The 27,005-nt window shown below is 46.1% G+C and overlaps 1 protein-coding gene across 1 annotated transcript in view; it reads left to right on the top strand.

The window, feature by feature from the left end:
• The window catches only part of ccdc80 (coiled-coil domain containing 80), a 37,931-nt gene extending 14,706 nt beyond the window's left edge, over positions 1 to 23,225 (top strand). Inside the window, exons 4-7 of the mRNA XM_072513829.1 lie at positions 12,075 to 12,226; positions 15,271 to 15,374; positions 17,344 to 17,424; positions 21,150 to 23,225. Coding sequence (XP_072369930.1) covers positions 12,075 to 12,226; positions 15,271 to 15,374; positions 17,344 to 17,424; positions 21,150 to 21,466 — 654 coding nt within the window. The 3' untranslated portion in view covers positions 21,467 to 23,225. The remainder of the gene's footprint in view (positions 1 to 12,074; positions 12,227 to 15,270; positions 15,375 to 17,343; positions 17,425 to 21,149) is intronic.
• Positions 23,226 to 27,005: the final 3,780 nt, after the last annotated feature.

The raw sequence follows: 27,005 nt of genomic DNA, 5'->3' as shown, positions 1-27,005 counted from the left end.
CGACACCCTACCATCCCCCACCCATGTCTCTGAGATCACTCTATCTTGCACCTCCTGCTTCGGAAGCTGCGGGAATTCCCTCACCTGTTGCCTCGCAAACGCCCTCAGTTGCATATACCTAAATGCATTCCCTTGGGGCAACCCATACTTTTCCGTCAGCGCTCCCAAACTTGCAAACGTCCCATCCAAGAACAGATCTCTCAGTTGTATTACCCCAGCTCTTTGCCTTACTCCAAATCCCCCATCCGTTCTCCCCGGAACAAACCTATGGTTATTTCTTATCGGTGACCGCACCGAGGCTCCCGTCCCTCCCCTATGCCATCTCCACTGCACCCAAATTTTTAGTGTTGCCACCACCACTGGGCTTGTGGTGTATTTCTTCAGTGAGAACGGCAACGGTGCCATCACCATTGCTTGTAGGCTGGTCCCCTTGCAGGACGCCCTCTCCAATCTCTTCCACGCCGCTCCCTCCCCTTCTCCCATCCACTTACACACCATTGAGATATTGGCGGCCCAGTAATAATCATTTAGGCTCGGTAGTGCCAGCCCCCCCCCCCCCCCCTATCTCTACTACGCTGCAAGAACCCCCTCCTCATTCTCGGGGTCTTCCCGGCCCACACAAAACTCATAATACTTTTCTCAATTCTCTTAAAAAAAGCCTTCGTGACCATCACCGGGAGGCACTGAAACACAAAGAGGAATCTCGGGAGAACCACCATTTTAACCGCCTGCACCCTACCTGCCAGTGACAGGGACACCATGTCCCATCTCTTGAAATCCTCCTCCATCTGTTCCACCAATCGTGTTAAATTAAGCCGGTGTATGGTTCCCCAATTCTTGGCTATCTGGATCCCTAAGTACCGGAAGTCTCTTGTTACCTTCCTCAGCGGTAAATCCTCTATTTCCCTGCTCTGCTCCCCCGGATGCACCACAAACAACTCACTTTTCCCCATGTTCAATTTATACCCCGAAAAATCCCCAAACTCCCCAAGTATCCGCATTATCTCTGGCATCCCCTCCACCGGGTCCGCAACATACAACAACAAATCATCCGCATACAAAGATACCCGGTGTTCTTCTCCTCCCCTAAACACTCCCCTCCACTTCCTGGAACCCCTCAACGCTATCGCCAGGGGCTCAATCGCCAGTGCAAACAATAACGGAGACAGGGGACACCCCTGCCTCGTCCCTCTGTGAAGCCGGAAATAATCAGACCCCCGTCCATTCGTGACCACACTCGCCATCGGGGCCCTATACAGCAACTGTACCCATCCGATATACCCATCCCCAAAACCAAATCTTCTCAGCACCTCCCACAGATAATCCCACTCCACTCTGTCGAATGCTTCCTCGGCATCCATCGCCACCACTATCTCCGCTTCCCCCTCTGGCGGGACCATCATCATTACCCCTAGCAACCTCCGTATGTTCGTGTTCAGCTGTCTCCCCTTCACAAACCCGGTTTGGTCCTCATGGACCACCCCCGGGGCACAGTCCTCTATCCATCACCTTGGCCAGAATCTTAGCATCCACGTTTAAAAGGGAAATTGGCCTACAGGACCCGCATTGCAGCGGGTCTTTTTCCTTCTTTAGATGGAGCGATATCGTTGCCTCTGACATAGTTGGAGGCAGCTGCCCCCTTTCCCTCGCCTCATTAAAGGTTCTCGTCAGAAGCGGGGCCAGCAAGTCCATATACTTCCTATAAAATTCCACCGGGAATCCGTCTGGTCCCGGGGCCTTCCCCGCCTGCATGCTCTCAATCCCTTTCACTACCTCCTCCATCTCAATCTGTGCTCCCAGTCCCGCCCTCTCCTGCTCCTCCACCTTAGGGAATTCCAGCTGATCCAGAAAGCACATCATTCTCTCCTTCCCTTCCGGGGGCTGAGCTTTATATAATCTTTCGTAGAATGCCTTGAACACCCCATTCACTCTCTCCGCTCCCCGCTCCATCTCTCCCTCCTCATCTCTCACCCCCTCTATCTCCCTCGCTGCTCCCCTCTTCCTCAGTTGGTGGGCCAGCAACCGGCTCGCCTTCTCTCCATGTTCGTACTGTACACCCTGTGCCCTCCTCCATTGTGCCTCTGCATTACCCGTAGTCAAAAAGTCAAATTCTACATATAGCCTTTGCCTTTCCCTGTACAGTCCCTCCTCCGGTGCCTCCGCATATTGTCTGTCCACCCTCAAAAGTTCTTTCAGCAACCGCTCCCTTTCCCTACCCTCCTGCTTTCCTTTATGTGCCCTGATAGATATCAGCTCCCCTCTAACCACTGCCTTCAACGCCTCCCAGACCACTCCCACCTGAACCTCCCCATTGTCATTCAGCTCCAAGTACCTTTCAATACACCCCCTCACCCTTAAACATATCCTCTCGTCCGCCAATAATCCCATGTCCATTCTCCAGGGTGGGTGCTGTTCTTTTTCCTCTCCTATCTCCAGGTCCACCCAATGTGGAGCGTGGTCCGAGATAGCTATGGCCGTGTACTCCGTCCCTGTCACCTTCGGGATCAATGCCCTTCCCAAAACAAAAAAGTCTATCCGTGAATATACTTTATGGACATAGGAGAAAAACGAGAACTCCTTACTCCTAGGCGTGCTAAATCTCCAGGGGTCTACTCCTCCCATCTGCTCCATGAAGTCCTTGAGCACCCTAGCTGCAGCCGTGCTCCTCTCGGTCCTGGACCTCGATCTGTCCAGCCCTGGGTCCAGCGTATTGAAGTCTCCCCCCATTACCAACTTTCCCGCCTCTAGGTCCGGGATACGTCCCAGCATACGCCTCATAAAATTTGCATCACCCAAGTTCGGGGCATATACGTTCACTAGAACCACCGCCTCCCCTTGCAATCTACCACTCACCATCACGTATCTACCCCCACTATCCGCCACTATGGTCTTTGCCTCAAACAATACCCGTTTCCCCACTAATATAGCCACCCCCCTGTTCTTTGCATCTAACTCCGAATGAAACACCTGCCCTACCCATCCTTTGCGTAGTCTGACCTGGTCTATCAGTTTCAAATGCGTCTCCTGCAACATAACCACATCTGCCTTTAATTCCTTTAGGTGTGCGAGTACCCGTGCCCTTTTAATCGGCCCGTTCAGCCCTCTCACATTCCACGTGATCAGCCGGGTTGGGGGGCTCTTTACCCCCCCCCCCCCCCCCTGTCGACTAGACTAGCCATCCCCTTTTTTAATCCAGCTCCTCACCCAGTTCCCACGTACCCGTATCTCCCCCCGACGGCGCCCTCCCGCCTCGGCCACCCCACCCCGTACCAGCTCCCCCTTCTCCCCAGCAGCAGCAACCCAGTTAACCCCCCCCCCCCCCCCCCCCCCGCTAGATCCCTTTCTAGCGTAGTTGCACCCCCCATGTTGCTCCCAGAAGTCAGCAAACTCTGGCTGACCTCGGCTTCCCCCGTGACCTCGGCCCCCACTGTGCGAGGCCCCCTCCTTCCTGCTTCCCTGTTCCCGCCATGATTACCATAGCGCGGGAACAAAGCCCGCGTTTCCCACTTGGCCCCACCCCTAATGACCGGCGCCCACAGTTCCTTATCCTCCCTCCCACCCCTCCCCCACAACATGGGGAAGAGAGAAAAGTTACAGGGTCGCAAGATTAACAACTTGAAAAATCATCCCCTCCCCCTTTTTCCCCCTTCACCCCACGTAATCACCCCACCACTTTGTCCCAAACGTTCTTTTTCTTGCCCGCCTATTCCAGCTTCTTCTCATCCACAATAAATGTCCACGCCTCTTCTGCCGTCTCAAAGTAATGGTGCTTCCCTTGGTGTGTGACCCACAATCTTGCCGGCTGCAACATTCCGAATTTGACCTTCCTTTTGTGAAGCACCGCCTTAGCCCGATTAAAACTTGCCCTCCTTCTCGCCACCTCCGCACTCCAATCTTCATATACGCGGATTATCGCGTTCTCCCACCTACTGCTCCGAGTTTTCTTCGCCCATCTGAGGACCATCTCTCTGTCATTATAGCGGAGAAATCTCACCACTATGGCTCGAGGTATTTCTCCAGCCCTCGGTCTTCGCGCCATAACTCGATAAGCTCCCTCCACCTCCAACGGGCCCGTCGGGGCCTCCGATCCCATTAACGAGTGAAGCATCGTGCTCACATATGCCCCGACGTCCGCCCCTTCTGCGCCTTCGGGAAGACCAAGAATCCTTAAATTCTTCCTCCTCGCATTGTTCTCCAGCACCTCCAGCCTTTCCACACACCTTTTGTGTTGTACCTCGTGCATCTCTGTCTTCACCACCAGGCCCTGTATTTCGTCTTCATTTTCAGCGGCCTTTGCCTTCACGACCCGAAGCTCCTGCTCCTGGGTCTTTTGCTCCTCCTTTAGCCCTTCAATCGCCTGTAATATCGGGGCCAGCAGCTCCTTCTTCATCTCCTTTTTCAGTTCTTCCACACAGCGCCGCAGGAACTCTTGTTGGTCAGGGCCCCATACTAAACGGCCACCTTCCGACGCCATCTTGCTTTGTGCTTGCCTTCCTTGCCGCTGCTCTAGAGGATCCTCCGCAATCCGGCCGCTTTCCTCTCCTTTTTCCATCCGTATCCAGGGGGGATTCCCTTCTGGTTTACCGCACAATGTTTTTAGCCGTTAAAATTGCCGCTGGGGCTCCTATTAAGAGCCCAAAAGTCCGTTCCACCGGGAGGTGCCGAAACGTGCGACGTAGCTGGTCATCGCCGCACCCGGAAGTCTATTGATTGATTTATTGTCACATGTATCGAAGTACAGTGAAAAGTATTTTTCTCGTACACTGTAGACATAAAGAATAATCGACAAGTAAGTAATTGGTTACAGTGCGGAACAAGGGGCCAAACAAAGCAAATACGATATGAGCAAGAGCAGCATAGGATGTCGTGAGTAGTGTTCTTACAGGGAACAGATCAATCCGAGGGGGAGTCGTTGAGAAGTCTAGTAGCTGTGGGGAAGAAGCTGTTCCTATGTCTGGATGCGCAGTTCTTCAGAATTCTGTATCTTCGGCCTGATAGAAGGTTGGAAGAGGGAAAAGCCTGGGTGGGAGGACAATGCTGTCTGCCTTCCTGAGGCAGTGAGAAATGTAGACAGAATCAATGGGAGGGTGGCAAGCTTGTGTTGTGCGTTGGGCTGAGTTCACCACACTCTGCAGTTTCTTGCGATCTTGGGCCGAGCAGTTGCCATACCAAGCTGTGATGCAGCCGGATAGGATGCTCTCTATGTTTTTCCGTACAAGAGGAATTTAATTCCCAAGACTAGCTTTTCCTTTTCCTAGCTTTTCCTAGCTTTCCCCCTCACAGGTCCAGTGATATTGAGGCCAGTTATAACATTCTTGCTCCTCCCTAATTGAAATCAACTCATCTGGCATACTAGGAATCAGAAAATCCTCCTTGTAGATGTAAAGAGATCCATTAGCTACCTAGGTCACCTAAAGTGCAGCACTGACCTTTGGTTCTGTGCTGCAGTTGTCTTGGCAGATCTTTCAGTCCACCCCATTCAGAGACTTCAAGATTATTACAATCTGCTGCCAGCTTCACAACTCTGCAAAGAGTGAGCTGTTGAGAGGGTGTTGGTTACAGATCAGTATGTCTTAAAGAAGTCTCCATAGTCTTCTCCAGGTGAACTGTAAGTTTTATTAACTATTAGAGCTATTTACAAATGTACAGTAAAGGGTGCAAGCTCGGAGATGTGTCTATGCTTAGGTTTATACACGTTTGTGCTCAACAGCACACTAACCCTGGGTATTGGGCCTTCTTACAGCGCTGCATGGGCAGTACTGTTCCATATTAACCCTATATGTGCCAGACCCTTATATCACAATTACCATGAGAATATCAACTCAGAGTGAAGGCCAGAGCAGGACGCAGACACTGAGCAAAAGGATATTGCTGTGGGAATGCCAGTACAGCCAAGAAGTTTGCTGAACCAGGCATTTGTCCAGAACCTTCCAGTTCATTGTCTGAAAAACCCCTTTAAAGTGCCACGCTATACTGACAAAATTCATTGCTATATTTTTAGGCATTGTTATATTTTTAGGCTCTTCTCCAGATGTCTCTTCTACTCAGTACTGAACAACACTCCTGTAAAATCTCGATGAACCAAAATGTGACCTTAAATGCACAATGTGTAGCAATGCAGCATTGCTCACTGCTTGAATAGGCAACCTGATTATTGTAACTTGATCACTGGAAATGACATGAGATCCCTCTTTTATTTAGCTTTTGAATAACAGAATGATCACTGTTATGCCAAATGGTGTAAGCTATGACCTGTGAAGCAGGAGGCAAGAAATTAAATGCAGCAAAAGATGAACATACCAGATTTCAGTTGATTCCAGAATGTTTCATTTATGGGAGCAATTTGATAGTAAAGGACCAGAATCCTGTTTTGTGCACGTTTAGAGGTGTATCCAGGTGCTTGCAGCACTGAGACGGTCCCCACTATTAAACGGGACTCTTCTTTGGGCAGGAACGCCTACCGAGGCCCCATTTAGACTCATTTCCTGCACGAATGAGCTCAGCTGGTCAGTGCAGGAAGAGATCGGGGCGCCATTTTTAAATGACATTGCCAGGGTGGCACTGTCAGGATGCTGGACTGGCAGTACCATGGTGCCCAGGTGGCATCGGAATTCAACCCTGCCCAGAGCCCGACCGCCTGGGGCCCTGATGACCTGGGAGACCCTTCCCAAGTGCCGGTTCACCTGATTCATGTTTGTGGAGCCCAGTGCTATACACCGCCTGATGGGGGTCTTCGAGGTGAGGCGGTTAGGTCCCATGCCTTATGTAACTCACGCGCAGACATATTCAAGTGAGACTAACTACTCACTTGAATATCCAAATCTGGGCAGGATCCAGATTGCAACGCCTCGTGAGATCTCTTCAGATATTGCGAGGCAGTGGCAGCACGGTGGCACAGTGGTTAGCACTGCAGTCGCACGGCGCCAAGGTCGCAGGTTCGATCCCGGCTCTGGGTCATTGTCCGTGTGGAGTGTCCACATTCTCCCCGTGTTTGCGTGGGTTTCGCCCCCACAAACCAAAGATATGCAGTGTAGATGGATTGGCCATGGTAAATTGCTCCTTAATTGGAAAAATTGAATTGGATACTCTAAATTAATTTTTAAAAAGATATTGCGAGGCACAACAAGCGCCATAAATCATGTGAGTGGCCTCTTGTGAGATTTACCGGCCTTATCGTGTCCCGAGTCAGGTGCGACAAGGCAATTAGATTGTGCCCTATATCTCCAAGGACCAAAAATAAAAAAAGGATCAAAACTCCCGAACCATCCAAATAATATTGCATTTGGAACTGCATTTCATTCCATGAAACATACAATTGAGGTGTAATCCACTCCTATAGAGCCTTCATATGAATGGTTCTACATGGGTTATAACATTGTAGACAGGAAAAATTGAGAAAGTGTTGCAGGCTTGGGTGAAAGCTCTCCCGTCACTTTTGAAGTTCCAAACTGCGGCAAAGGAAAGCAGCAAGATTTTCTTGTAATTAAATAAAGTATCGATCAGCTGCAGAATTAAACACAGATATTGCCCAGATTTCAATGATTAAGTTGATAATAATCTTTATTAGTATCACAAGTAAGCTTACATTAACACTGCCATGAAGTTACTGTGAAAAGCCCCTAATTGCCGCATTCCGGCACCTGTTCGGGTACACTGAGGGAGAATTCAGAATGTCCAATTCACCTAATAGCACGTCTTTTGGGACTTGTGGGAGGAAACCGGAGCAACCGGAGGAAACCTACGCAGACACAGGGGAAACGTGCAGACTCCGCACAGACAGTGACCCAAGCCGGGAATCGAAGCTGGGTCCCTGGCCCTGTGAAGCAAGAGTGCTAACCTTTCCACCTTTCCATGGTCCGATTTCCATGTGAGTCTTTTCCTCATCTGCTTCCCTTCTATCTACCTGTGCCATAGGTTGCACATACTTATCAATGCAATGAATACATCAGTGAAGATAAATAATTCATAATTACTCTTTACACAAACCTATGAGTAATACAGATGGACTCAGTCAGAGAGTAAACAAAATAAGGTTATTGCCTAAATCTCACACATTGGACAGGATTTTACGTTGCCCGGCGGATGGGCTCCTATCCCGAAGCACGCAAAATTGTACGAGAAGACATTGGACACATATCCCAACGGTCATCCGGCACTCAAGCCCCTTACAGCACCACTCCCTTCCAGGAACCCCACCCATCAACCTCCCGGAGGCTCCTACTTACCTGCCCTGCACACCCCCACCCTTCAAACCCTCATTTCAAGGGCATGGCTCCCCACGGCCCCTGACCCTTGGCAGTGGCACTCGGGCACCCTTGCACTGGCACCCTGGCAGTATTCCTGCTGGCTTGGCAGTGTCACCCGGGCACCTTAGCAGTGCCATGGTGCCAGCTGGGCAGCGCCAAGATGCCCACATTCCAGGGGGACAGCAAGGGGGCCACCCTGCACTTACCCTGACCACCCAGGAACCTCCAGTGGCCCGGGAGACCCCCCGGGTGCTGTTCCGCCTGGTCCATGTTTGTGTGGACCAGCACTGATCGGCACCCGGCTGCAGCCTCCCTGGGGAGGCCATGGAGTCGAGAGAGGCTGGTGGATCCCGGGCAAGTAAGTCGTAAGTAGGTTTAAGACCTACTTCTGTGAGCGTCATTTGGTGCCGCCCCTTTTGGGCGGAGTTCTGACTTCAGTGTCTCGGGGGACTTTGGTGAATTCCACGAGGCGCGGAGGGTGTCAGGAGGCCTAATCAAGGGCTCTACTGGGATTCTCCGGCCGCGTTGTGCTCTCGCTTAAGCGCAACGCGGCAAGAGAATTGCACCCTTAGTGTCCCAAATGGAGAATTGCGCTCTATGTTTCTATGTAATAGGATATTTTTGACTATCCTTGTTGTTATGAATGCCTGGCCAGCCCTCAACGATTGCTAAGATACTGAACCAGACATGTAGGGCTGGATTCTCCAAAAATGAGGCTACGTCCCCACGCCAGTGTAAAACCGCTGGCGTTTCACTCTGGACTTTCCTTAAGAAAGTCCTGAGCGATTCTCCTACCTGCAGGGGGCTGGCAGGGCACCGGAGTGCTTCTCGCAGCTCTGGCTGCGGATACAGGGCCCCGCACTTCCGGTTGGGAGTTTGCACATGCGCACAGCGGTGGCCTGCAGCTGCTGCCCCGTGCGACATGGCGGCCTCCACCGCGGACCGTCATCAAAAATTCTCCGTGGACCATTCTCCGCCCCAGCGCCGAACGTAGTTTTGATGCGGAGGCTCGGAGAATCCAGCCCATTACGTTTTTTTTAATTTTAAGACTGCAGGAAGATTGATTCATTCCAGGAGTATTAAGAAATATGGCTTGGTTATTTTATAAACAAACTTTATTAACACAAAAGAAAATAAAACAATATTTAAACTTTTACTTCATGCTCTATCACTAACAGATTACATGCAGTTTCTTAACCTTAAGACAAAAGTTCCCATTAAACCACACTTACATTCAAGTGCAGCTCTTGTTCCACTTGCACAAACAGACAAAGGCAATACTTATATTTCCGAAGCATTTGTCTTCTGTTCGGGACATTTGATCAGAATCTTTTTTCCAAGTCTGCCTCGGTGGCATGACCTCCCTGGATGATTCCACAGCTGTTCCACAATGCTGTTCAAACAACATTTCCTGTCTCTCTCTCTCTCTCTCTCTCCCTCTCCCTCCCTCTTAGGTTTTTCACACCCCCTCAAACAAAGGTTCTTCCCTGAGGTGGTCAAACTTGAATCTATTCTCTTTATCTTGGCCCGATTTCCCCACTCCCGTTGAAACAAAAGAACAGAGCTATGCCAATTATATGCAACTAACCTTCCATTGATGGACAAATAGGTCATCAGACATTATGATGGACTGATGGCTGATCAAACAAGATTGTCCCGAATGACAAATGATCTTGAGAGAATCATCCTGTGTATTCCCACTAACTGAATGGGAATCCCTCTGAGTCTGCAGCATTTTTAGCCCCTAAATTGTCTGCAACATCTTGGATCCCAAATTCTTGATGCCTCTTTATCATGACATGATGGAAACTTTTCTCAGGCATGGCAACTTCTTATACATTTGCAGCCAGAATTCTGCACCTTTTGATGATATTCACCCTGGCCTAACAACTATATGCTACTGTATCTGTTGGACCATCCTTTCTGAGAATCTTGCGGCGCAGTGGGTAACATCCCCGCCTCTGAGCTAGAGGCTCCAGGTTCAAATGTCACTAGCTGTAAGACTCTGGTGACAGACTACCGACTTGTTCCAGGGATTACCAGCTATGGATACAGACAAATGTCTGCATTGAAGCACCGTTAGGTATGGGAAGAGATTTGGAATTGGAATCCTTTCTGTGGAGTTTACCCTTCAGTGCTAACGAAGGTAGCAATCATTAGTCAAGCATAACTCCCGTGAGTCCAGGCATGTATGAGCAAGAACTTTCCATTTCCCAAGCATTTGGCAACTGTAATTCCTTCCCCTTGTCTTGTGCTTGAGAATGCAGTGTCTTTAAGGGGCTCCAGAAGCCTGTTAGTTCTCTCGTGTTCATGTGCGAGTGATCTTCCAGGCAACCTGCTGTGCAGATGGAAGCTTCCTTAGATTACATAACTGATGTAAATGCCAAATGTTGCAGGGATTACAGCATGTAACTTCACTCATTGACAGCACACAAACTCTGCTGTTCCTGTCAGCGGTTTCTAATCTCTGTTGTATCTGTCCAATTCAGATACTTTCGACCAGTTCACTTACTCAAAGGTTTTACCTCGGTGTCATTTAATAGTGAGAACAAAGGACAAACACAAGTATAAATTCAACAATCAATTAAACATCCATTTAACCTGTGAATTAATCCAAAATATATAATACTAGAAACACCCAAGATTCAGTTATACTATCCGCAAAGATGGCTTGATTGAACTGTGGGTCTGATTCTGGAGTCCCTCTGGTCCGTCATAAAGGTGAGCCTCACACACTGTTTCTTCCTTCCTTCTCTGGTCAGTCGTCTTGATTGCCTCTCCAAGAATTCTTCGCTGCTGTTGTGCCTTGTGTGCCTGTTTTTATCCCCCCCTCCCTTCATGCCCTTTTGCCCTAGCCTCTGCCTTTCTGCCAATGATGCCTCGGGGGGGCGGGGGTCTCAGCTCTCAATGGTGCGGTTGATGACCGTTTGACAGGACACCTGAGCCTACCCCAGGTGTCCCATCTCTGGTGGTGTGGGCTGCACATAACCTGTTCCCATATAAGGTAACAGCAGAAGCTCTGGGTGCCCGAGAGTCTGACTCATCCTGGGCTACTTACAATAGGCCTGTGCATATCAATAGACTGTGATGATCTCCTGACGGGTGATTGACGGGGCAGGACAGGACATGTTCCAGTAGCTTGTCTGTTGGTTGTGTATTTGACTTTGGTCTCAGAATTTCAACAGCTTGCCTGAGGTTGGATTGTCTTTAATTTAAAATGTTCAATTCTTTAATTTAGGATATCCAATTTTAATGGGGCTCAAAGCTAGGCCCGATAGGTTGCCGCATCTCATAGTGGCTTTGCTGGATACTTCTGCCTTAAACAGTGAGCCATTCTCCTGCATCATGGGACGGAGCTCAACAACTTAGCTCAACAGCCCTAGGAGCTTCGACATGTCAGTGACACTTGTTTGCACAAAATTCTTTGGAAACAAATAATACAGTGAGAAGAAATATTAAGATTCCTCCACATCACCTCCCTCTCCTCCACATCACCTTCCTCTCCTCCATATCACCTCCTGCCTCCTCCCTCTCCTCCGCATGCTCCTTAAAACCTACCTTTTCTACGAGCCTTTGGTTACTTTTCCTAATAGCTTCTCGTGGTCTGATTATGCCCCTGTAAAGATCATTGAGGCGCCCTATTATGTTAAAGACGCTACATAAAGGCAAGCTATTATTGGAGAGCAGCTGGAATGGGAACTTACAGGACGCAACTTTAACATGGCCAAGTTCTGGATATTATGTCGCAACAATTTTTTTTTTTCTCGTATAATCGAATCCTGCAAATAGAATTACAGAAAAGATAACCATGGCTTTCTGTATTGACAGCAACACTATGAAGTGCCAATAGCAATGAAAGCTGTGTTCAATTTGATTGACACCTTCACATCAAGAATCAAAGAGATGGAGAAACAGAAGAGAGATGGTACACCATGCAAGACAGAAGACAAACCTAGATCATTGGAAAATTTCTTATCCAGGTATGTAAAGTTTTAAAACTAAAGAACAATAAAATTAGTTTATTTACATTCACATTTTAAGGTGCTTTTATGTTCAGTTAGCTAGACAGCTGGTTCGTGATGCAGAGCGAGGCCTATAGAGCGGGTTCAATTCCCGTACCAGCTGAGGTTATTCATGAAGGCCCCGCCTTCTCAACCTTGCCCCTCGCCTAAGATGTGGTGATTCTCAGGTTAAATCACCACCAGTCAGCTCTCCCCCTCAAAGGGCAAAGCCGCCTATGGTCACCTGGGACTATGGCGACTTAACTTTACTTTTGCCTTACTTTAAGTTACCCAATTATTTTGGGGTTTTGCAACCGAGGCGGATATCTCTAGTTGGCAAAATTCCCGGCTCACCACTCCCGTCTCAATAGAAAGACACACAATGCTGTGATATTTGCACCAGGGTGGGTGGACGTTGGAGGGGGAATGCTGGCAGATGCAGTTGAGCCCACCACCCCTAGGAACAGATTAGAGGGAGCCACAGGTCGAGTGCTGAGGCAGGCTCTCCCAGTTATTCGGTTACATTTTAGGTCCTCTAGCCTTCACTCCTCACACCCCATCACCCGCACTCCCCATGCCGCCTCCATGACCTTCTGAGTCTGAGCTCTGAGAGAACTGGAAATGGGACCAGGAGCCCCAGAATTGGGAAGCCATTTTTAAATTACTCCAGAGTCTTTCCAGGCCCAACAGCCTATCCACTGTCATGACAACTGCCCAGCTCATTGTTTACAGGTGTAAATATACCACACCTTCTTCCCAGGAAAACAACCACTAGCAAGCATGCCACCCGGTTGGTTTCCAGTGGAATCCAGAACAGGTCACATGACCCCTTCATTCCTCCATTTTCCATAATGTAAAGATACAGTCCCAAAATGTAACAATCTTATAAAACATGGGGCGGGATTCTCCAACCCCGCGCCGGGTCGGAGAATCGCCGGGGGGCCGTGCGAATCGCGCCACGCCGTCCCGACGCCAGGACCCGATTCTCCACAGAGCGGAGAATTGGGGCCAGCCTGGTCGGCGCGGCGCTGGTCTGGGACCGCTCTATGCGCCCCCCCCCCCCCACGATTCTCCGGCCCGGATGGGCCGAGCGGCCGTAAAAAAAAAAACGAGTCCCACCGCCGCCGTTCTAACATGCTCTGAGCCGGCGGCACCTCGGCGTTGAAGGGTCCAGGGGCAGCCTGTGGTGGATGGGAGAGGGGTCTGACCCCGGTGGGAGCCTCCGATGTGGGCTGGCCGATCGGCGGGCCCACCGATCAGCGGGCAGGCCTCTCTGTCTCCCGGCCTCCTTTCTTCCGCACCGGCGCCTGTACTCCTGCGCCATGTTGGGTCGGGGCCGGCGCGGACAAGGGAGACACCGCGCATGCGTGGAAATCGCGCCGGTGGGACTGCCCGTGCACGGGTTCGCGCTGGACTTACTGCACATGCGCGCATCTCCCGGTGCCCATTCCACGGCCGGATCAGCAGCAGGAGTGGCGTGAACCGCTCCAGCGCCCTGCTGGCACCCTGTAGGGGTCAGAATTGCTGATCCTGGGGCCGTGTTGACGCCGTTGAGAAACGCGATGGTGTTTCCGACGGCGTCAACACTTAGCCTCAGGATTAGAGAATCCCACCACTGGCGTTTGTAACAACACAAAGACACAAAGAATGCTGACTAAACTCAAGCACATATCTGACAGTATCGAACTAGGACCTGGCATCAATGATGTCATGGTATTCCTCAGTTGCCAACAGCACAATTCATTTTTGCTGGTCTGTAAATTCAACCTTTCTCTTGTTGCTTGCCCTCTCAGACTGAAGTCACATATCTAAGCCTGACTGACTCACATGTGAGCTAAGAATGTCGACATATAGCTGAGCCATATGCCAATCTTTAGAGTTTCTCATAGGTTTAGTCAGGTGGGTTGATCGGCACCACGGAAACCTAGAATGGCTGCAGCACAAAAGGGGGCCTTTCAGCCTGTCCTGTCCATGTCAACTGTCTGTAAGAACAACTCTGTTTCCTCACAGCTCTGCAAAATTGCTCCTCTACGTCTTTCCCACTACCTGGTGTGCTATAGAATACACCCAATAGAATTATGGTGCCTCGATTGTTTCTTAACACTAACCAAATAGATTATATCCTTGACCCCTCCAGGACTTCCCTCTACAGCACTATAACATTCTACCTAATTAATATTGCCTCCCCTCCTCCTTTTTTAAGTAGTTCCATTGTAGTTTATTGGTATTCAGTAAGAAACAAAACCTCCTCTATCCCAATAGCAAACCTTATCACTAGGGCTCCAATATAACATTTTTTCCATTTTCCACACCAGCCATCCTTTTGTTTGTGAGTGAAGTTGTTATTTTATATTGGAGTTTTGTGCGGTGAGTCTTTAACTACTAATAGTTAGGCTATAGTCGTCCAATGTCTATTCCACCCAGCAGGCTGAGTGAATTTTCATCGCAGCAGTCTGGGTTGAATTTAAACCTAGATTGCAGATGCGAAAGCCAGTATTCAAGTCAATGAACGATCCAGTTCACTTTTTCATTATAACTAATCAAAGACTGGATTAAAATACAAATTTCTACACCAAGTATTGGTAGGTTTAAAAAATGCACAAGTGGTTTGATCATGATTTAAACCAAAGTTTTGTTTGATAGAAATCTTTCATCAGAAAATGTTGGGTGAAAACATCCCGTTCATTCCTCCACAGCCCAGTCAAGTAAAAGAGATTTAGGTTAACTTAGATCTCTCTCCAGGATTTTCCCTTGCATGAATAGCTGACACAAATTCCATTTATACATGAACGTGTTTTCCTTTCTGCTGTTCCCCACATTACTTCCTTAAAGTGTCATGATCCTCGGAAAGAAAAGTGAGGTGGTATTTTTTTAAGCAATTGCTAATCTGTTTTAACACCGGTGTGGTAAACAAAACATTTCTGCCTCTCCCTGTTGATGGCAAGGGAAACTGAGCAAGCTTCAGGGCCTCTGTACACCATCTGGCTGGAATTCTTTTCATTTCTTTTGTTTCTTTTCCTCAGATTCCGTTGGAGGAGACGTTTATTTATTATTTCTACGCCCACCGATGAAGAATGGGCCTATCAACATCAGCTTTACGCCTTAAATTCACAAGCTTGCAATCTGGGTGAGATGCAGCATCTTTACAGGCCAATATGTGTAATATTGTGTCTCAATGAGCAGAGCCATTAGGAATGCATTTCTGAGAGTTTTATTGCTTAACTATCATTTGTTTCATTCAGAATGGGAGAAAGCACATAGCATTAACCCGATTGCAAATGAGTGGGGCCAGTCCAAAATTAACTGTACGCCAACAATTTAAATGGATAGTCAATTACCATACTGATCCCCAGTAGAAGATAGTTTGTAAGATACTGTGCAGTTTACCTACGGAAGTTAGCCCCCACCAACAAGGGAGAGCAGCACTTAAATCGTGGCTACTCAGCTCCTTGGACTCCCGCAACAGCCCTTCTGCCAGCTTCACTGTTTTAAAAAGGTGAATTAATTAGCACCCACGTGATCACTTGCTGGGGAGGCAGTTAGTTCACGGGAGACCGTTAGAAAGGGGCTCGTGCCCGTTAATTGTATGGAGATGGCCTTAAGTGGTGATTATTGGATTCTCACCACACTACGGCGGGATCCTGATTTCGGCAACAGGAGCGGGCCGGTTAGATCGCAAACAGATCGGCGCCGGTGTGGCTCTCATTCTCGGCCTCTCCCGCGATCTAAAGGCCTCGTCGTGCTCTCGCTTAACTGCAACGTGGCCATTAAATCACGCCTCCGGTCTGTCAAGAGTACTCAGAAAATGCTGAAAATTCTGTACAAGTTTAACATGACTTCTCTGTGTTTAAGTTTGATTCTTTTAGAAATGAACCCCTGTGCTTGATTAACTATTTTTACCACCTTATTATTAATCTACATGGTTACTTTTAATGAATTGTGTATCTGAATCCCCAATTCCCTTTGCTTATCCACCAAATTGTGACTCTTAATTTCCAAGGAATATCCCATCTCCTTATTCTTTCTACCAAAATCCACTGCCTTGTACTTACCTACATTGAAACTCACTTACCAATTATATGTCGATTCTGTTCATTTATTAATATCATCTATTTTGCATCTAAAAAGCTGATTTGGGATAGTTTTCTAATAGGATAAACTGATTCCTTTGGTCATGTCTACTCCCTGTGCGTGTGCTTGAATACAGCCAAGGTAACATTGAAGCAAAATGTAGAGTGAGTCTGCTCGATCCTTAATATGGACAACATAAATCAGACAATTGAGAATTGGTGCTCCACTTAAAAAATTGTTAATAATGAGTGAACATTTTGGGCCTAAAAACTGATAATGCTGGAACCATGCAATATGTCAGGCAGCACCTGTGGAGAAAGGAATATGTTCATATTTCAGGTATAACCCAAAATTTCAAGCTATTATAGACAAACTGCTTTTATGACAGGACAGCGCAGAAGAAAGGGCAAGATGGGAGGGTCACATACGCAAAAAAAAAGCAGAAGGCTGGATTTTCGCCAGGGTCCCAAAATGTTCCAATCTTTGCTTTGGGCAATGGGTGGTTGTTCATTGACTTCAGAAGCAGAGCACAGGTAGTCACCGAGGTTGCCAAGTGCTGAGGCGGGGTGATGAGAATGTCCGTCTCGCTTCTCTCGAATTTTGTGTCAGTTGTTTTAAAGATTGCTAGGTCTTTCAGCCCTCACCTCCTGGCCCACTTGCTATGTCACCCCCATGCCAACTTATGCCCTCCATCCAAACTGATAGCACTTTAATAGCCCCCATGCCAACTCATATTCCCCCATTCAGTCGCTGTGGCCCCTCATATTCTCCATGTCAACTCATGACTCTTCCATGTCAATTCATTCCAGTATACGTTATTTACAAAGCCAATGAACCTTAGAGTTTGCTTCCAAACTAACCTACTGAGCTCATTGGTTTATCTGGGACTTCTGAGCCTAAACTGGAAAGAGAAACATCGTAGAAACATACCATAGCTTTAAGTTTCTTTTGTAGCATTTACCCAATTCATTGTGGCCTGCACATTATTCCATAAGACTAACTTGAGAATAAATCTCTCTTTCAAGGTTTACGTCATTTGGCTGTTCTGAAGTTGATGGGTGTGGGTATTGATGTTGGAGGAGTTTTGGAACTCTATCCAATTAACGGTAAGAGTATTTTCATTATGATTAGATATATTTAAAAATACGTATGCTGCTATGAGAGCTGAAACTATATCTGGTGATGACAGACAACATATTGCAGTATAAATATGTCACTATTCTTTAAGTAAATAACACCTGTGCTCCAAGGCGAAGTTTAAGAAGTGAGAGACTTTGCAATATTACATGATCCCCTTTATTCTCATTGTGAGTTTTTAATAAATGTTATAATAGTGACTTCTAATCTTCCTTTCACAAGAGCCTACCTGAAAGATGATCCTGTAGGAGTTCTTTTTTTTTTTAAGAAAAAGCTATAATAAATCCATAAATCCACTTGGATCATAGCCAATTTAAAATAAATTATCAACTACAATACAAGTAACAATTTTTATTTTGGTTTTCATATCATAAATTAGGTCACAAGAAAGTGACTTGAAGTTCTGTATCAGTAGTTGGTTCTGCCATATTGTGCTGGGAATGTGAAATGGCTGGGGAATTGGAACTGGTGGAGGGGAAATTGTTTTATTGTGTTGCACATTAGACACAGAATTCGCTTTGACTGTGGAGAGATCACTCTTGTCATCTGCATTGCTTCAGAATTTACCTTTTGTGTCTTTGATGAGTGATTCCTCCTCTGTTTCACAGATTTGCTTCAGAAAAATGCCAGAAGCAATCCTTTTTCCAGAGAATGCCCTCAATTTTACACTTCCTGCCGTTGGCAGGTTTTGTGGTGGGGGGGATCATGAAATTGCATGTACGGGATTCCAACTGGGATCTTACCCATCCCAATCAGGAAGCAGTTTTACGGTGGGGTGGGCAGGGCCTCAGGGGCAGGGGGGGGAGCATGCTCTTGTCCCAATTAAGGCCCTTAAGTGGCCATTGGCTATCGGATAGATCGGGGGCGGGAGATCAGGGAGTGGGGGGGGGGGCAAAGGAATAGACCATTTTCAAATCCTAAATCTCGGTCGGGAAGTTCCATGCCATCCCCTCCCTGGGGTCCCTGCCACTTAACTGGCCTCCATGTCCCAGCGCTTAGTCCCAGACATATTGTTGCAGTGCCACTTCTGGCTAGTGGGCTACTGGTAAATCCGATTGGCTAACACCTCTCCAAGGCAGGGCTTCCATCCAAGCGAGGACAGACCTCCCGCCTGCTCCAATCAACGCCCGTTAGAATGTAAACTCTCAGGATGTCGGGTCGAGTCTCTGCCATCCTAAAACTTCAAGCCAATGATGTTACCTGAACATTAACTTGTCAATTGAATAATTTACAGAACATCTCTGAATTCTCGCCAAGCTTCATAAAGGCCCACTTCTCTCTTCAGCTCCTTGGTACTTTTCAACACTCAGTAAAATGGAAGCTATAATACTTGTATAAATAAGTGCTCAACCATAACCTTAATTGAGATGCAAAGAATTTACTAAGTTTATATCCATTTTTTTCTGTGATATTGCATTACTAATATAAACTAAAGATCATTCTAAATATAAATTCAAATTTCAAAATACACGTGCAAGCCAGAACAGCATAAAAACAATATAGGTGGCCAGGAGTTACATAATTACTATTTTCACATTACAGCATTTGTCTTTGTGAATAGAATATACCTGGATAATGTCTACATGTGTATAAATGCCGATGTGATACCTGCAGTAAAATAGCTTGGCGGAATGAAGGTTAGGGTTGAGGGAATGGGCAGAGGGGTTGGGGGCAGGCAGCTAATTCTGATGTGCGGACTTTCAACTCTACAACTGGGATATAGACCATTCAAAATCAGAAAGGTGATCAAGCAAAAGCTAAATAAGTCCTCTAATAGGGATATTGTTCCTGAGGATGATTCTGTATTTGGCTGAATAGAGGTGAGAATTGAATAGCTGCGTTCAGCACTTTCACTTTCTGTCTAAAATTAAGCAACTTGGACAGTTTACATCAGATGTGCTCTCTGAAACTGTTTCAGTTCAGCTTCAAAAGCGCACATGTATAAAAGACCAATACCCAATTTAGATCACAAAGGTATCTTCCTGGGTTAAGTTGATTGATGTGAAGGTATTGGGTAGTGTGGCGTAACCCATAACATAAGAAACAACCATTTATTTAAATGACCAGCTTTGCCATGCCCAAGAGAATATTCAGGGCAGAACTGAAAGTTGTAACAATTGTGCACATCAACAGCATAGCGAGCTGGTTATCCTAATAACACGCTGTACCAGTGGAATGAATTTGCGACCATAAATTGTCACATTGTAATTTCCCAGTCTTTGCCAAGCTACCTGAGGGGCATGGTGTACAGGCATCAGCTATGTTCCTCAGGCAGGCTGTTTATGTGTCAGATTGTATTAACATTCACTGCTTCCCCCTCCTCCGAGCACATGGTGGGTATATATTATTGAGTGATATCCAGGGATGGGTCATCTTCCTAACAACCTGTAAGAAATGGTGTGCAACACACAAAGTCCAAGAGAGAAATTGCAAAATGTACGGGAATGTATAAGTTCCATATTTAAGGACCAATGTTTAAATTGATTAATGTAAAAAATATGAAATCTTACAAATACAGAAATGAAATGAACTATGCTGTATTGCTTATTGCTTTCTCTTTCCCAGAGTTGCTTTATTTTAGGTGTCTAACCCCATCAGTCTCTTGTGTAGTTTGCAATAGATTTTAAAATGTTCTAAATCACAAATGTTTGGTGGAATTGTTACAGGGATTTGCCCAAAAGTATTTAGTACTTTTGTGAATGCATTATTCCACAGTTCCATGTTTTGTCAATTAAAACGTGTCCAGTTAATGTGGAGACATACGTTTTACATAAATGCAGCTATTGTCTCCAGAATATGACATTGGAGTTCTGTTTTATTCATTAAAAAAGCTCTCAAACTCCACAAGGAATTGTTTTTCTTCGATGTGGCAGTTTTCAAAGTGTGGGTTTCTACGTTGCTATTTTGAGTGCTGTTAATTTTTGGTGCGTAAGACAAAATTCAAGAATGCAGCAAATTTTAACTTAGAAGTCCAATGAGAGATCCCTGTTTCCCATGTAATGGGATACTGGGTGTTGGAAATGGTTCATAATCCTGTGCAGTATTGCAATACTTAGCTCTGCCAGTCAGTTCTAACAAGGTAAGCTTACAGAATATATTTTTCGGAAAAGATACAAGGCTTCTTATTCTCAACAATGATATCAAAACTGCTGAATTGTCAGAATGACTAAAATAGTAGCATACAAAAGTACCATAATGAAAGAAAATAAGGTACAAGATCCAAAGCCTGGCAGGCTTCTCAATCATAGCTTCAACTATAGTGAAACTGGCAGAACAAATTTGGACATCTGTATGAAATTTATTTTATGACACATCAAATGGAGTGAATAAAAAAAGTAAATATTTTTACACATTGATCATATTAATATATTTTGGCTGCATTTGAACTTTTGAATCTTTTCATATAGTAATCCAATTGCTACACAAAATAACTTGTATGAATATCATTTAAACGCTGAAGTCTATTCTTAGTGTAAATGACCATTTAAAAATTATATAGGTATTATTTATTTTGTCGTCTAATAATCATTAGATCTTCAGTAAAACATGGTAGTTTAACAATTAATTTGGTATTATAGGAAGGATATATTTGTACATGGCAGTTTCACAGAAATTATGCTTCAAATGATTTTAAATGTTTTAAAACTTCCATTTGATAAAACAAGTTTATTGGCTTTGGTTACTCTACCGACAGGAAGCGCAACTGTTGATCGCGAGGACCTCTCCCAATCCTTGGTAGAAGATATACGGAATTATTTCCAAGTGAGCCCGGAGTATTTCTCAATGTTACTGGTTGGGAAGGATGGAAATGTCAAGTCATGGTACCCAACACCAATGTGGAATATGGCCATCGTTTATGACCTTGTTGACTCCATGCAACTTCGACGACAGGAAATGGCTATTCAACAATCCTTGGGTATGCGTTGCCCAGAGGATGAATATGGATATGGTTACCATGGTTACCAAGATGGATATCACCAACAGGGTCACTACGGTGGATACCATTACTAAAAATAATAAATTATGGCATTTTGGTGTAAATGCTGCAAACACCAAAGATAACATTTTAACAGCAATCTAAAAATCACATTGGATACCAATTTGAGAATTTTTTTTCATAATTACTGAAAAAAGGCTTCAGAAAATACTCTGCTACAGCTATTGAGAAAAATGTCAATTTTCAGTTGTATTTTGGAACTATTTAAAGACTAATCACTGAACATTCTGCTGACATAAAGAACAAACTTTAATTTTCGAAGCTATACTATAGTCAACTATTTTGAAAGAAAGTTTGTGCAGCTGATGCTTAGCGTGGAAGAGTGCATATTCATGATTAGAGGTGCTTGTTTAATTTAGCATATTTATTGTGTATCAAAGAGGGAAAGACTTGCATCAACTGTAAGAGTAGTCTCATCGCGTATCCATCAGACACCATCCAGAGATATTAAGAGGAAATGTTCTTCCTAATCTACAGTATGCAAAGATGCATCAACACTGAAACTAAAAAGGCAAAGGAGTCTAACAAAAATAAATGAAGTATTAGGACCAACTATTTAATACGATGTTGTGAAATGCTACAGCAGAACATGTTTGAACAGTCACAAAGCAAAAGATGCAAGGCATTACAAAAGTACATTTGAAATTAACTTCGCACTAGTTACAGAGATCACTCATGATAAAAATTACTTGTTTCCACCTGACCAAGGAGGAATAAACAAGTGCTGTGGACAATGAAGGTAACTATGTTGTCAGTTTGTAGTGATGGTGAGAGAAGTTTGAAGGGCTGTTGTAATGCTGGACCTCTGACCTTGCATCACATCTCACACAAATTTACAAAGCAAGGTCTGAACAAAGTATGGGTAGGTCAGTATTTTGGGTACATCTCCCATTGCACTTAGGCTGGCATTAGAGAATAAACACAGGAGGAGGCCATTTGAGGGAGTTGATTCACCTTTTCTCAATTTATAGGAGTGGGCTGGAACAAAAGCATTAAATATTTTTTTTAATATAGATATGTTACAATTCATCCTGGCCAATATTGATCTGTTAATCAACATAATTAAATAGATTATTTGGTCATTATCATTTTGTTGTTTGTGGGACCTTGCTGTGCACAAATTGTTTGCTTCATTTCCTACATTACGTCACCGACTGCACTTAAAAGTGCTTAATTGGCTGTAAAGTGCTTTGCAGTGTTCGGAGGTCACAAAACATGCCGTATTAATGCAAGTCTTTATTTGTGTGGACTGCTGCCAAGTTCTGGAAATGAGACAGATTGAACTAACATTTCCCATTAACAGTCAGAAAGGTATGGCTAAAAGGAGGGGGATACGTGTTTGTAAAGCTCAATGGCATTGTTACACAATATATTATGATACAACATTTCTAGTCACGGATTTAGATAAGAAATAATTCAGAAAATTATCTGGCATTGAATAAAATGGGGATTGTAGTTTACTTCATTTTTGGAAATGTGCTGAGAAATTCCACAGAGAATATTTAGTAAGCCAGGGTGTGTACTGTACTTCACAACCGGTGACCCTAGAGTTACGTAGAATTTAAGTATGTATTAAGTTGTAGAAAATAAGCACGGCTTTCAGATTTATTTGTTACAGCATCCTATGAATTGAAAACCTGATCAACCGGGACAGTAACTTTAGCCACAATTTGTCTTTTCCTTTCACTTGGTATCAATGTAGTTTTCTGAAATGTACAAAATACTGGATCATTTTCATTTGGGTGAGCAATAATAACAACAACAATTTCCTGACTGAATAGTGCATTTATTTTATTGGAGTGGTACAGCAACACGATAATTTAAAAAAAAAAATCCTAATATTTAAAAAAGTACAGAAAAACAGAAAATAGTAGAATTATGCAATAGGTCCATTAGTACCTGAGCAAGGAAAGCGCATGTTAATGTTTCAGGTAGAGTCCATTTATCTGAAGATTTTGATCAAAGGTCTCTATTCAAAAGTTTAACCTATTTTTTCGTCAAGTGCTTTATATTTCGAGCATTTATAATTTCAGTCTTTGCAATTTTCATCTTTGCTTTACTTCACAGTTGCTTTCGGCTCAACCTACCCAAAAGTAAATATTGCCCTCTCACCTTTCCCATCAGGGCAAGCTGCTGTTTCTTACAGTAAGCATTACACCATTTTAACTGCATAAATGTTGAATCCAATTTGCACTTTACAATCCTTAACATCTACAAAATCAAAAATATGTAATGTACAAAATAGAAGACACCGATCTGAGAATAAACACAAGTTGGTTCTTGGTTTGGATATTGACTTGCTCCTTAATTGACCAAGGGACATAAACATTCATGGTTCCCATGGGCAGCCCGGTAACACAGTGGTTAGCACAGTTGTTTTGCAGCTGCAGGGTCCCCGGTTCTATTTCCGGCTTGGGTCACTGACTGTGCAGAGTATGCACATTCTCCCACGTGTCTGCATGGGTTTCCTCTGGGTGCTCCAGTTTCCTCCCAAGTCAAAGATGTACAAATTAGGTGGATTGACCATGATAAATTGCTCTTAGTGTCCAAAAAGGTTAGGTGGAGTTACTGGGTTACAGTGTTAGGGTGATCTTTCCAAGACCCTGTGCAGACTCGATGGGCCAAATGGCCTTCTTCTGCACTGTAAATTCTATGATTCTATCTTGTAGCACAGAATTCCTCCCCACCCATTTCATTAGGTTAAACCAGGCGTAGGAAGTCCTTGGTTTGATCACAAGTCTGACTTAGCTGTTCTCAACCAGAACAGCAGATGGAGCCCAGCTGTGTGTGACCCAGGATATCCAGGTTTCCTGATTTCTACTCACCAATCCCTGCCGGATGCTTGCATATCTGCCCTCGTGTTGTGGGTTGGATTGAGCTCAGTTATGACACCATCTACAATCAGATGTTTTCCACTGCTCACTGTGAAGGTGCATATGTGAATGAAAACCACTTGGGCAACCTGCACCTTTGGAACCATACAGCAACATGTCAACACCTGAAAAAAGATGTATAGCCTTTTGGTTAAGATCCAACGTAAGATCAAACATGAGATCAGGTGTAATCTAGTATGTCCCTCTTGTGGGGACCATGAATTGGATTAAATTTTAATTTTAATTGTTTTTTGAGCAAGCAAGGAGATGAATTAATCAGAGAGGCGAAGGCCATGACATCGGCCTTCCTCCTCTCCATGAGCTCCGGCTTCTCTGAAACCCCAAATATCGCCACCACAGGGTCCGGGTCCACCTCCTCCTCCACTATCCTGGCTAAGCCACGAACACTCCCGCCCAGAATCTTCCCAATTTTGCACAACTCCAAAACATGTGTGCATGATTCGCTAGCCCCCGCCCACACCTCACACTCATCTGCTACCCCATGAAAGAACCCACTCATTCTCGCCCGAGTCATATGCACCCTGTGCACCACTAAACTGTGTCAGGCTCATCCTTGCACAAGAGGAGGTCCCGTTTACCCTTCACAGTGCCTCACTCCATACTCCCTGATTGATATCCAATCCCAACTCCGCTTCCCATTTCTCCTTGATCTTCACCACCCGCTCCCCCAGCCACTTATGTATATCCCCAATTCTTCCCTCCCCTTCCACGTCCGGAAGCAGCAGTCGCTCCAGCAGGGTATATCCCGGCAATCTAGGAACCCCTTCCAGACCTTTCGTGCAAAGTCCCTAACCTGTAGATACCTGAACTCACTACCCCTCGGCAGCTCTACCCTCGCCCTTAGCTCCTCCAGACTGGCGAACCCTTCCTCCAAATACAAATTCCTCACCTTGACCAGCCCCACTTCCCTCCACCTCCTGTATACAATATCCCCCCCCCCCCCCCCCCCCCGGCTCAAACCCATGATTCTCGCACAGCGGCGTTAGCACCGACATCCCTTCCACCCTAAAATGCCTCCTCAGCTGATTCCATATCTTCACTGTGGACTGCACCACTGGGCTCCCTGAATACCTACTTGGAGCCTTTGGAAATGCTGCTGTCACCATAGCCCTTATAGCCCTCAAACTAGACCCCTTACAAGATTCCTCCTCCATCCTAACCCACTCTACCCCTTCTCCTTCCCACCACCGCCGCACCTTGTCCACATTCGCCGCCCAATAATAATGAAGCAAGTTTGGCAACGCCAACCCCCCCTGCTGCCTCTGCCGTAGGGTCCTCCCCACCCTCTGCACCTTCCCCGCCCATACAAAGTTAGAGATGATTGTGCCCACTTTCCAAAAACAGGCCTTTGGTATAAAGATTGGGAGAGCCTGAAAGATAAACAAGAAACTCAGCAGAATATTCATTTTCACCACTTGGACCCTCCCCGCCAACGTTAAGTGCAGTATATCCCACCTCTTAAGATCCTCCCTGGCCTCCTCCACCAACTTCGTTAAGTTCCACTTATGGAGCCCAGTCCATTCCCTCGCTGCCTGAATCCCCAAGTACCTAAACCTATCTCTCGCTACCGTAAATGGCACCCCCCTAAATTAGCCCACTGTGCCAGCTCATTCACTGGGAATACCTCGCATTTCCCTACATTCAGCTTGTATCCCGAGCACCCTCCAAACCTTCCCAACAGGCCCATAATCCTTCCCATATTCTCCAACGGATCCGAAACATACAGCAAGTGGTCATCGGCATAGAGCGACACCCGATGCTCCCTCTGGCCCCTCATTATCCCCTGCCACTCTGCCGACCCCCTGAGAGCCATCACCAATGGCTCTATGGCCAGCGCAAACAGCAGCAGCGACAGCGGGCACCGCTGCCTCGTACCCCTGTGTAAGTCAAAGCTTTGTGAGCTCATATCATTCGTCCTCACCCTCGCTCTTGGCACCACATACAGAAATCGCACCCATGCCACAAATCTTGGCCCAAACCCAAACCTTCCCAAAACTTCGAACAAGTACTGCCACTCCACCCGATCAAATGCTTTCTCTGCGTCCATGGACACCACCACCTCCGGTACCAGAGCTCTCGACGGATTCATCACCACATTCAACAGCCGTCTTATATTACTCGCGAGCTGCCTGCTCTTCACGAAGCCGGTTTGATCTTCTGCAACCACCCCCGGGACACAATCGTCCACCCTCCCTACCACCAACGTAGCCAATACTTTCACATCCGTGTTCAATAGTGATATGGGTCTGTCCGACCCACATTCCACCGGATGCTTCTCTTTTTTTGTGATTGTGATTACTGCCTGTTTCATCATCTCCGGCAACTCCCCCCTCTCCAGTGCTTCATTAAACGCCCCCAACAGATGTGGTGCCAGGTCCGTCGCAAATTCCTTATAAAATTCTGCCGGGTACCCATCCGGCCCAGGAGTCTTCCCCGACTTCATACCCCTGATACTATCCAGCACCTCCCTCAGCCCCAGGGGCTCCTCCAACGCCTGCCTCTTTGCTTCCTCCACCTGGGGAAATTCCAGCTAGTCCAGAATCCACCCCATGTCCCCCTCCTCTCCTCCTGGGTTTGCCTCATAAAGTCCCTGGTAATACTCTCTAAATGCCTTATTTATCTTCCCTAACTCTAACACCACATCCCCAGCCCCAGTCCG

This window comes from Scyliorhinus torazame, chromosome 8 (genome assembly GCF_047496885.1).
Source record: "Scyliorhinus torazame isolate Kashiwa2021f chromosome 8, sScyTor2.1, whole genome shotgun sequence".
In the NCBI taxonomy this organism is placed as follows: domain Eukaryota; kingdom Metazoa; phylum Chordata; class Chondrichthyes; order Carcharhiniformes; family Scyliorhinidae; genus Scyliorhinus; species Scyliorhinus torazame.
Note: the sequence above shows the minus strand (reverse complement) of the source record. Positions and strands in the feature narration are given on the sequence as shown.